Below are 11692 nucleotides of genomic sequence, written 5' to 3' on the forward strand. Positions count from 1 at the left end.
TGGAGTGCAATGAAGATTTTCACCGGGTAGGCTGAAGTTCAATGACAGGTCACGCTGATCCAAATTCGGAATGTTTCGGCTGGGGAATTTTGATAACAGGAAGGCAGGCGAGGTTTGGAGAACAAGGATGACGTGGAAACGCTCTCCTGTTTTGAGTTTCTCCAGACATCGAGGCGAGGAAGTGGACCCCGCGTGGGGGTTTTCCTGGCATGCCCATGGGTGGAGCCGGTACACCAGCTAGCAGAAAAAACGTGGGAAGAGCAAAAAAGGCAGAAGATCCAGAGAGGGGGCTTGAGAGAAACTCAAGCGACACTATAACTCGGCTAATTCGATGGCGTTCACTTAGTTGAATTATTTAAGAAATGAAATCTGCCCCCGTGTGGAAACGCCGGCTATTCTTGTCCAGTGGGCATTTGCACGTCACACTGGGTATTTCTATATTGTATTCTTTTTGCTTTATTATTGTATTGTTCTCAGCTCAGGGATGCTGCTGGAAATCTGAATTTCCCTGCGGGGATGAATAAAGTATCTATCTATCTATCTATCTATCTCTCTATCTCTCGATCTCCATCTATCTCTCTAGACATCTATCTGTCTATCTATCTATATATCTATCTATCTAGACATCTAGACATCTATCTATCTATCTAGACATCTATCTATCTATCTATCTATCTAGACATCTATCTATCTATCTAGACATCTATCTATCTATCTAGACATCTATCTATCTACCTAGACATCTATCTATCTATCTAGACATCTATCTATCTATCTAGACATCTATCTAGACATCTATCTAGACATCTATCTATCTAGACATCTATCTATCTAGAACTCTATCTATGTATCTATATATCTATCTATCTAGACATCTATCTATGTATCTATATATCTATCTATCTAGACATCTATCTATGTATCTATATATCTATCTAGACATCTATATATCTATCTAGACATCTATCTATCTATATATCTATCTAGACATCTATCTATCTATATATCTATCTAGACATCTATCTATCTATATATCTATCTAGACATCTATCTATATATCTATCTATCTAGACATCTATCTATATATCTATCTATCTAGACATCTATCTATCTATCTATCTAGACATCTATCTATCTATCTATCTATCTAGACATCTATCTATATATATATATATATATATATATATATATATATATATATATCTAGACATCTATCCATCTATCTATCTAGACATCTATCTATCTAGACATCTATCTATCTAGATTCTTGGGTAACCTTCCGTGACATAAATATCCCAGAAAGAAATGAGCATGCATTGTTAGGTGAATGTAGGTTGTGTTTGGTTAACGGAGTCGGATAACTCGTTGGAACAATTTGAACAATTGAATTCCCGACATAGCTCATAATTGAATCTGGAGCGTTTGCCTCGGGAGCGTCTACTCATCCCAGGAATAGGACCGATGGGTTCCCCGGAGAGCAAAGCGGGGGCGGGAAGCTTATGCCAGAGGAGGATCGAGCGAGTCTGCGTCGCCTCCCTCTGTTTGTTTAGCCGCTCTCCCGTCAAATTAGGAATGTAAATACGTGGCGCTCGTCACTTCTCCCTAGAAGGTTTCACACGAGTGTCACGGGGACGAGGGACGAGAGGGGAATGCGGAGGAGACAGGAAAGTCATTTCACGGCTTATTGGGCCGTCTCGTATAGCCGGGAGCGGGGAGGGAACCGAGAGGAACGTCGTCGGGCAGTGAGAGGGGGAACGATTCAAACTTTGATCTGATGGCTTGGGATAGTTTAACCCAGGGGTGTCAAACTCATTTGAACTCAGGGGGGGCCACACCATCGAACAAACATTCTGTCGTGGGCCGGACTAATGAGGTAGGAAGAATGGAAAAAAAAGAGATGGACAGGAAGAAAGAAAGCGAAAGAAAGAGAAAGAAAGAAAGAAAGAGAAAGAAAGAAAGAAAGAAAGGTCAAAAGAAAGAAAGGTCAAAAGAAATAAAGAAAAGTCAAAAGAAAGAGAAAGAAAGAGAAAGGAAGGAAGGAAAAAAAGAGACAGAAAGAAAGAAAGAAAAAAGGAAGAATGAAAAGGAAAGATGGAGAGAAAGAAAGAAAAAAAGAAAAGGAAGAATGAAAAGAAAAGATGGAGAGAAAGAAAAAAAGAAAGAAAAAAAGGAAAAATGAGAAGAAAAGATGGAAAGAAAGAAAGAAAGAAAAAAAGGAAGAATGAAAAGAAAAGATGGAGAGAAGGAAAGAAAGAAAGAAAAAAGGAAGAATGAGAAGAAAAGATGGAAAGAAAGAAAGAAAGAAAAAAAGGAAGAATGACAAGAAAAGATGGAGAGAAAGAAAGAAAGAAAAAAAGGAAGAATGACGAGAAAAGATGGAGAGAAAGAAAGAAAGAAAAAAAGGAAGAATGACAAGAAAGAAAAAAAGGAAGAATGACGAGAAAAGATGGAGAGAAAGAAAGAAAGAAAAAAAGGAAGAATGACAAGAAAAGATGGAGAGAAAGAAAGAAAGAAAGAAAGAAAGAAAAAAAGGAAGAATGACAAGAAAATATAGAGAGAAAGAAAAAAGAAACAACAAAAAAAAGAAAGAAAGACTAGAAAGAGAGAGAGAGAACGAGAGAGAGGGTGGGACAAAGAAAGAAAGGGAGGATAAGGGAGAGCGAGACACCGAGAATGTTCAACAAAAGTGATAAAAAGAGAAATAGTGAGAGAGGGGGCAAAAAAAGAGAGACAGAAATTCAAACAGAAATAGAAAAAGAGAGTGGGAGAGATAGAAGGGGAGAAAGAGGAGGTCGATGCAAGAGTGAGAGAGAAAAGAAAGAGAAAAGAAAAAAAAGGGAGGGAGAGCAAAATATGCTAATAAAAGACAAAAGAAAGTAAATATGAATCAAATGACTCCATTTTGTGCAGGCTTGGGGAGTAACGGAATACATGGAACGCATTTTATGTTTTGTCGGAGATCAAAGAGATCAAAGCCAGGAGAGAAAGCTTACCACGTGTTGTGAGTCATCATTTTATTCATATTGAGTTTCTTTTGTCTTTTATGAGCATATTTGGTATTGGAGTAATCCAAAAGTCATTGAAAGTAATCCAGTTCAAGTAACCCTACCCAACCCTGTTAGCATGCAGCTGATAGCATGCAGCTGTTAGCATGCAGCCATTAGCCTGTAGCTATTGGCCTGACTCGTTAGCAAGTTTCTGTTAGCCTGCAGCTTTTAGCATGTTACCGTTAGCCTTTTGCCGTGAGCATGTAACCATTAGCACTTGGTGGTTAGCATGTAGCTGTTGGCCTGACTCGTTAGCAAGTAGCCGTTAGCATACTTTGTTAGCATGTAGCCGTTAGCATGCAGCCGTTAGCCTGTAGCTGTTGGCCTGACTCGTTAGCAAGTAGCCGTTAGCCTGTAGCTTTTGGCCTGACTCGTTAGCAAGTTGCTGTTAGCCTGCAGCCGTTAGCTTGTATCCGTTTGCATAACTTGTTAGCATGTGGCTTGGGGAGTAACGGAATACATGGAACGGCAAAAATGATGTTTGGATTGATTTTCATTTTGTTTCTGTGGCATTTGATGTTCGTTTTGCCGGAGATCAAAGACATCAAAGCCAGGAGAGAAAGCTTACCGCGTGTTGTGAGTCATCATTTGATTCCTATTTAGTTTTATGAGCATATTTGTTATTGGAGTCATCCAAAAGTCATTGAAAGTAATCCAGTTCAAGTCACCCTACCCAAGGAAATTGGACGTGGCACTCCAGTTTCACATTTAACAGTGCGGTATTCAGGAAGTTGTGCCTGTAAAAGGCCCAAACTCCTCTTGAGCCTAAATAGAAGTGAGTAGAATATTGCAGACATGTGGCCAACTGGATATGAAGCGTCAAGCCTCAAGGAAACGTGACACGAGCCGCAGCAGCAAGTCGACCTTTTCCGTATCGGGGGGACGGAGAAATCCATCTGTTTCCGTCATTAACACTAATCTGGTGTCTCTACTCCAAATTCAATGGCCCAAGTACGACCTCCGCCCGCATGCAAACTCCGTACCCTAACTCTAGGACGGACTGAAAACATAAACACGTTCCTGCTTCTAAAACAGGGGTGTCAAAATCCTTTTAACTCGGGGGCCACACGATGGAATAAACATTCTCTCGGGGGCCGGACTAGTAGATTAGAGAGAAAGAAAAAGAGAGAAAGAAATAAGAAAAAGAGAGAGGGTGACAGAGAGGACAGAGATAAAGGGAGAAAAGGAGAGGGAGAGAGAGAGAGAACACGAGAAACAAAAGAGATAAAAAGAGAAATAGTGGGAGAGGGGGAAAGAAAGAGAGAAAGAAAGAAATCCAAAGAGAAATTGATAGCAAGAAAGAGGAGAAAAAAAGAGAAGAAAAAGATAAAAGGGTAGAAAGAGAGAAGGAGAAAGCAAGAGAGAGAGAGAGAAAAAAAAAAGAAGAGAAAGTAGAAGGTAAAAATACACAAAGAGATAGAGACAAAGAGAAACAAAGAAAGAGAGAGAGAGAGAGAGGGGGAGAGAACGCTAGAAACAAGAGATAAAAAGAAAAATAGTGGAGAGAGAAGAAAAGAGAAGAAAAAGATAGAAGGGTAGAAAGAGAGAAGGAGAAAGCGAGAGAGAAAAGAGAGAAAAGGAAAAAAAGAAGAGAAAGTAAAAGAAGCTAAAAAGACAGAGAGAGAGAGAGAGAGACAAAGACAAACAAAGAAAGTGAGAGAGAGAGAGAGAGAGAGAGAACGCAAGAATCTAAAGAAATATAAAGAGAAATAGTGGGAGAGGGGGAAAGAAAGAGAGAGAAAGAATGAAATCCAAAGAGAAATTGAAAGCAAGAAAGCGAGAAGGAGAGAAAAAAGAAGAAAAAGAGAGAAGGAGAAAGCGAGAGAGAAAAGAGAGAAAAGGAAAAAAAGAAGAGAAAGTAAAAGAAGCTAAAAAGACAGAGAGAGAGAGAGAGAGACAAAGACAAACAAAGAAAGTGAGAGAGAGAGAGAGAACGCAAGAATCTAAAGAAATATAAAGAGAAATAGTGGGAGAGGGGGAAAGAAAGAGAGAGAAAGAATGAAATCCAAAGAGAAATTGAAAGCAAGAAAGCGAGGAGAGAAAAAAGAAGAAAAAGATAGAAGGGTAGAAAGAGAGAAGGAGAAAGCGAGAGAGAAAAGAGAAAAAGGAAAAAAAGAAGAGAAAGTAAAAGGTAAAAAGACAGAGAGAGAGAGAGAGACAAAGACAAACAAAGAAAGTGAGAGAGAGAGAACGCGAGAATCTAAAGAAATATAAAGAGAAATAGTGGGAGAGGGGGAAAGAAAGAGAGAGAAAGAATAAAATCCAAAGAGAAATTGAAAGCAAGAAAGCGAGAAGGAGAGAAAAAAGAAGAAAAAGATAGAAGGGTAGAAAGAGAGAAGGTGAAAGCGAGAGAAAGAGCAAAGAGAGAGAAAAGGAAAAAAAGAAAAGGAAGTAAAAGAAGGTAAAAAGACACAAAGAGAGAGAAAGAGAAACAAAGAAAGAGTGTGTGAGAGGAAAAGAGAGAGAGAGAGAGAGTGAGAGAACGAGAAAGAAAATGAGAGAGAGCGCGAGAAAGGGAGAGAGATAAACAAACAACTACAGCGTCTTTGTGAGAGGCAATATCAAGTAGACATATTTCATCCTGCAGCTCGTTTTCCTCTTGTGCTTCCCTCAGCGTTGTGTTGCGGGCCAGATTCAATCCCTTAGCGGGCCTGATCCGGCCCGCGGGCCGCCTGTTTGACTTTGTGTTCTAAAAGAAGCAAAGGGGGATACATTTCGGCAATGGCGAGGGGAACTTGAGTGGAGATCCGAATTATTGTCGCTCTAGCTTTCGCCGAGCCTTTTTTCTCGATCGTCCCTCTCGTTCTCCGATCTTCTCAAATTCTTCTCTCCACCCACGTCTCTCTCCCAAGCTGGCGTGTCGGCTCCTCCCATGGGGGGGCCAGGGACTCCCCACGTGGACTCCACCTCGTCTCCTCGATGTCTGGACCCCAAGCGATTATCAAATCAGTGCCAGGCCTCCTGCGTCTCGGCCTTCTCCGTCCGAGTCCTGTTATCAACAGAACTAAACAAAACATTCGCATTCGGAACAGCGTGAACGGTCATTGAACTTAAGCCTCCTTTGTGAAAAATCTTCATTGCATTCGATAAATGTAACTTGTATAAAATCCTTTATAGTAAAATGTATAAAATCCTTCACTGTCCATCCATTATCTGCACCGCTTGTCCTCAATAGGGTCACGGGGGTGCTGGAGCCCATCCCAGAAATCATCGGGCAGTGGGCAGGGGACACCCTGAACTGGTTGCCAGCCAGTCGCAGGGCCAACAGGGACGGACAATTCCCACCTAGGGACAATTTACACCAGCCAAAGAACCTGACATGCATGTTTTTGGAATGTGGGAGAAAACCCAAGCAAGCACGGGGAGAATATGCAAACTCCACTGTACCGCCGTGCTGCCTCTATTTGTTTATAATTGTTCAATTCAAAAATAAAAATTCTGCTTTTCCTACATAAAGTACTATGAACTAATACTGTACAAAAAGGGGGCCTGATACAAGGAATTTATACTATGTATGTCAGGAACAGAACTGAAACAGAACCCAATCGCGTAACGTTTCTCACAGTTTTATTGGGAAGAAAGAAAAGGATTGCACACAGGATCTGGAGATCGCTGGTCGCAGAGAGTAGGTTGCTCGGACCCGGAAGTGGGACTTTCGTGGCGAGCGATGGCGGTGTCGGGAACGGAAAAAAACGGGTCAGTAACCAGGATGGAAGAGCAAAAACGTGGTCGATATCAGAAAATGGGTCGCTATTCGGGGCGGGAGAACAGACGTGGTCGAGATCAAAACGGGTCGTAATTCGGGACAAGGGAGCAGACGTGGTCGAGAACAAACAGATCGTAGCGGGAGAAAAACAGGAGCAAAAACACAGGACAGGTGAAAAAGGGCTTGTCGTGTAAAAACGGAGATTCGCAGACAGACTGACAAAAGGGGACTGACAGGACAGAGTTTAAATACTGACATGAAACGACTTCCCAAAGTGCTTTACAATGTGCTCCACATTTCCCAATAGCGGCCTTGCAGCCATGTAAGGCGCTAACCTGCTTATTGGGGGTATTAGGGGTTCAGTGTCTTACCCAAGGACACTTCGACATGTAACACGGACCAGCCGGGATTCAAACTGGGATCCCTTGATCCCAAGACGAGCGCTCAACCTCCTGAGCTACTGCCACAAAGTCAGATTTATTTTCTTAAATCATAAACTAAGAAAATGGGTCGTTATTCGGGACGGGAGAACAGACGTGGTGGAGATCGAAACAGGTCGTATTTCGGGACGGGAGAGCAGACGTGGTCCAGAACAAACGGGAGCAAAATCACAGCACAGGCGAAAAAGGACTTGCTGTTTAAAAACGGAGATTCGCAGACGGACTGACAAGACAGAGTTTAAATACTGACAGGGAGCCAATCCGTCAACAAGCTGCAGCTGGCGCCCAGGGGCGGGGCCTATAGGGCGCCCTGGCAACCGTGACAGAAGCTAACATCGATCTGATTTAAGTAAATACACGGTAGTCTCGATAATGGCAGAATTCATGTCAGTTTTGACACCAAAATAGATAGAAACATCTCAGAATAGCACCAAGTATGTGCTTGCAGCAAGATGGCAACAATTTTTTAGTCAACAAAAAAGTTCTTTTGATGGGTGCTGGATTTTTTTCCTTTCAAGGTACTGGAAAAATTGAAAAGTGCTTGAAACCGGCTGTGAAAAAGAGGTACAAACCCTGTAAATCCATACTCAACTATATTTGGTTCCCCCCCTTTTACTACGCCATTTCATTCAATTGGGTTTTTAGGTCCCGTGGCGTCAGCATTCTTGGCGTCTCAGCGGAGCATGTGCCGTTTGACCCGCGCTGACAAAGCGCCGTTGTTAGTTTTGGAGACCACCTGCACGTAGCGCTCTATTTGGGTGGTCAAACCTCAGGCACGCATTCTCGAATGCCAGGAATATCCTGCCGGGGAAGGAAGAGCTCAGCCTAAATGGCCGCCTAATCTGTGCTGAGTGAGGAATTCTAATTGCCCGCCCGACAGGTGCAGAGTCAAACTCCGTAAGGGAGATGCTTTGGTTCCATGCCAACAGCGAGCGTTGGCGTTACTCTACACCAAGGTTCCCTCTAAGCTGCATCTATCTATGTCTCTCTCTCTCTCTCTCTCTCTCTCTTGTTCTCTCTCTCTGTTTCTGTCTCTCTCTGTCTCTCTCTCTCTCTCTCTCTCTCTCTCTCCTGTTCTCTCTCTCTGTCTCTGTCTCTGTCTCTGTCTCTCTCTTTCTCTGTCTGTCTCTCTCTCTCTCTTGTTCTCTCTCTCTGTTTCTGTCTCTTGTTCTCTGTCTCTGTCTCTCTCTGTCTCTCTCTCTCTCTCTCTTGTTCTCTCTCTCTGTTTCTGTCTCTTGTTCTCTCTCTCTCTCTGTCTCTCTCTTTCGCTGTCTCTCTCTCTCTCTCTCTGTCTCTGTCTCTGTCTCTTGTTCTGTCTCTGTCTCTCTCTTTATCTGTCTCTCTCTCTCTCTCATTCTCTCTCTCTTGTTCTCTCTCTCTCTCTCTCTTGTTCTCTCTCTCTGTCTCTCTCTCTCTCTGTCTCTCTCTGTCTCTCTCTTTCTCTGTCTCTGTCTCTCTCTTTCTCTCTCTCTCTCTTGTTCTCTCTCTCTCTCTCTTGTTCTCTCTCTCTGTCTCTCTCTCTCTCTGTCTCTCTCTTTCTCTGTCTCTGTCTCTCTCTTTCTCTCTCTCTGTCTCTTGTTCTCTGTCTCTGTCTTTCTCTCTCTCTATCTCTCTCTGTCTCTCTCTCTCTGTCTCTGTCTCTCTCTCTGTCTCTGTCTCTGTCTCTCTCTTTCTCTTTCTCTCTCTCTCTCTTTCTTTTCCACCCCTTTTCTCCCACTTTCTGTCTCTTTTACTCTCTGTGTCCCTCTTTTTCTCTTCCTTTGTTCCTCTTAGTCTCTTTCTCTCTTTTTAACTTCTTTTGCTCTAACTTCATTTTTCCTTTTTCTCTCTTTTCTCTTTCTCTCTTCATACCCTTCGCGCTTTCTTTTCTCTTTTCTCTCCTTTGTCTTTCTAATTCTCTTTGGATTTCTTTCTTCCTCTCCCTTTTGTTTCCCCTCTCCCACGACATTTTCTCTTTTGTTTCTCCCTCTCTCTCTCTTTTTCTTTCTTTGTCCCACCCTCTCTCCTTTTCTCTCCCTCTTTCTTTTATTTATTTTTCTCTCTTTTTTTTTTCTCTTGAATCTACTCGTCCGGCCCCCGACAGAATGTTTGTTCCATTGTGTGGCCCCCCGAGTTCAAATGAGTTGGACACCCCGTGACTTAGTTGATGTTTCTCTTTCAGGAGGGACCCCTATGACTACTCCCGATCGGCACACCGAGACCCTCCCCCCCACCACCACGACAAAAGTCAGTCGGTTCACCACAACCAACGTCACTACCCGTCATCCCCCGGTGGCGAAAAGCACTACCGGGAGCCCTCCCCCGCGGGCGGCCCCAGAAGTCACCACCATTACGAAGCAGTAAGACAGCAGGGGGACGGCTACCGTTACGCTAGCCCCGATCGCTACGGCTATACGGACGAGAGGCAGCCCGATTCCAGGCGCAAAAAACCTCTGGTCGGTGCCGTTTAAACCATTTGCTAGCGCACGGGTGTCAAACGGGTGGCCCGCGGGCCGGATCGGGCCCGCTGAGGGATTGAATCCGGCCCGCGAGACAACATTCAGAGAAGCGCGAGAGGAAAACGAGCTGCAGGTTGAAATATGTCAACTTGATGTTGCCAAAGCCAGGTGCCTCCAACAAAGACACTGTACTTGGATTTCTTTTTCTCTCTCTCTTTCTCTCTCTCTTGTTCTCTTTCTCTCTCTTTTTCTTGTTCTCTCTCTCTCTCTGTCTCTCTCTTTCTCTGTCTCTGTCTCTCTCTTTCTCTGTCTCTGTCTCTCTCTCTCTCTCTCTCTCTTGTTCTCTCTCTCTCTCTGTCTCTCTCTCTTTCTCTATCTCTTTGTCTCTCTCTGTCTTTCTCTCTTGTTCTCTCTCTCTTGTTCTCTGTCTCTCTCTCTCTCTCTCTCTCTATCTCTTTGTCTTTCTCTGTCTCGCTCTCTGTCTGTCTCTGTCTCTCTCTCTCTCTTGGTCTCTTTCCGTCTCTCTCTGTCTCTTTCTCTCTCTGTCTCTCTCTCCCACCCCTTTTCTCCCACTCTCTGCCTCTCTCTCTCTTCCTCCCCTTTTCTCCCACTCTCTCTCTTTCTTTCTTTTCCACCCCTTTTCTCCCACTCTGTCTCTTTCACTCTCTGTGTCTCTCTTTTTCTCTTCCTTTGTTGCTCTTTGTCTCTTTCTCTCTCTCTGTCTGTAAATCTCTTTTGCTCTAACTTCCTTTTCTCCTTTTCTCTCTTTTCTATTTCTCTCTTCTTATTCTTCGCACTTTTTCTTTTTCTCTCCTTCTGTCTTTCTATTTCTCGTTGGATTTCTTTCTACTTCTCCCTTTCTTTTCCCTTCTCTCTCACGCCTTGTTATCTTCTGTTTCTCCCTCTCTCTCCCTCTCTCTCTTTTTCTTTCTTCGTCCCGCCTTCTCTCCTTTTCCCTCCCTCTTTCTCTTATTTCTTTATCTCTCTTTTTCTTTCTCTTTCTAGTCCGGCCCCCTGACAGAATGTTTGTTCTATGGTGTGGCCCCCCGAGTTCAAATGAGTTTGACTCCCCTGTGCTAGCGTGTGTTTTTGAAATCCGCGAAATCGTAACCCAAAATGTCTGATTTTTGAACAAGGATACAAGCACGATATTTAAATCCCTGTGATATTATAAATGAAGGTTATTTCTAAGAAAAAAAGATACGCTTTTATTTTTTTTGCATGAGTTTGTGACAGTTGGGACATAAACTGGATATTGGATTCCGAGTACGGTTTTAACAGCAAATGACCGTTTCAAGCGATATTTTTGGTGGTGTTGCTAATTCGGTTTGAAATGTCCGAAAATGAAAATGAGCTGTGCCTTATCGGTCCATTTAACGCTTTTATTTTATACACGCCTTAATAAACTTGGAAATTCTTTTGAAATGGTTCATTTCTTTTTGCGCATTCATGTTTTAAATATTCTCTTGAACTCATAATGTACAAAAAGGGGGGGCTGATATTAGGAATTTATCTGATAATATAATGATTACAATATATAATAATTGTTTGATATCAATCCGATCCAAGTAAATACATAGTAGTATCGATCGATATCAAACCGTTTTTGCGTGGAATCGTCATAATCATTGGAAAATAATCACACCCTGGCACTCCAGGTTCACGTTTAACATTCTACTTCCACTCAAAAATGAGATTAAATACAGTTCTGTATCGTACTACTAATGCACAGGTGTCAAACAGGCGGCCCGCGGGCCATATCAGGCCCGCTAAGGGATTGAATCCGGCCCGCCAGACAACACTCAGAGAAGAGCAAGAGAAAAACGAGCTGCAGGTTGGTTCAACTTGGTGCCTCGAACAAAGACACTGTACTTGTATTTCTCTCTCTCTCTCTCTCCCTATCTCTCTCTATCTGTATCTCTCTCTCTCTCAATCTCTCTCTCATCTTTCTCTCTCTCTCTCCACATCTCTCTCTATCTGTATCTCTCTCTATCTCTCTCTCTCTCTCTCTCTCTCTCATCTTTGTCTCTCTCTCTCTTACTCTCACTCTCTCTCTCTCTC

The 11692-nt window shown here is 42.9% G+C and overlaps 1 protein-coding gene across 2 annotated transcripts in view; it reads left to right on the forward strand.

The window, feature by feature from the left end:
• Positions 1-9809, forward strand: part of LOC148368495 (partitioning defective 3 homolog B-like) — a 237983-nt gene extending 228174 nt beyond the window's left edge. For both annotated transcript variants that reach the window (XM_088330519.1, XM_088330520.1), the window contains exon 24: positions 9355-9809. In XM_088330519.1, coding sequence (XP_088186645.1) covers positions 9355-9643 — 289 coding nt within the window. In that variant the 3' untranslated portion in view covers positions 9644-9809. The remainder of the gene's footprint in view (positions 1-9354) is intronic.
• The last annotated feature ends 1883 nt before the right edge of the window (positions 9810-11692 follow it).

Source organism: Urocampus carinirostris, chromosome 3 (assembly GCF_059441175.1).
Source record: "Urocampus carinirostris isolate Australia breed hairy pipefish chromosome 3, RoL_Ucar_1.0, whole genome shotgun sequence".
Lineage (NCBI taxonomy): Eukaryota > Metazoa > Chordata > Actinopteri > Syngnathiformes > Syngnathidae > Urocampus > Urocampus carinirostris.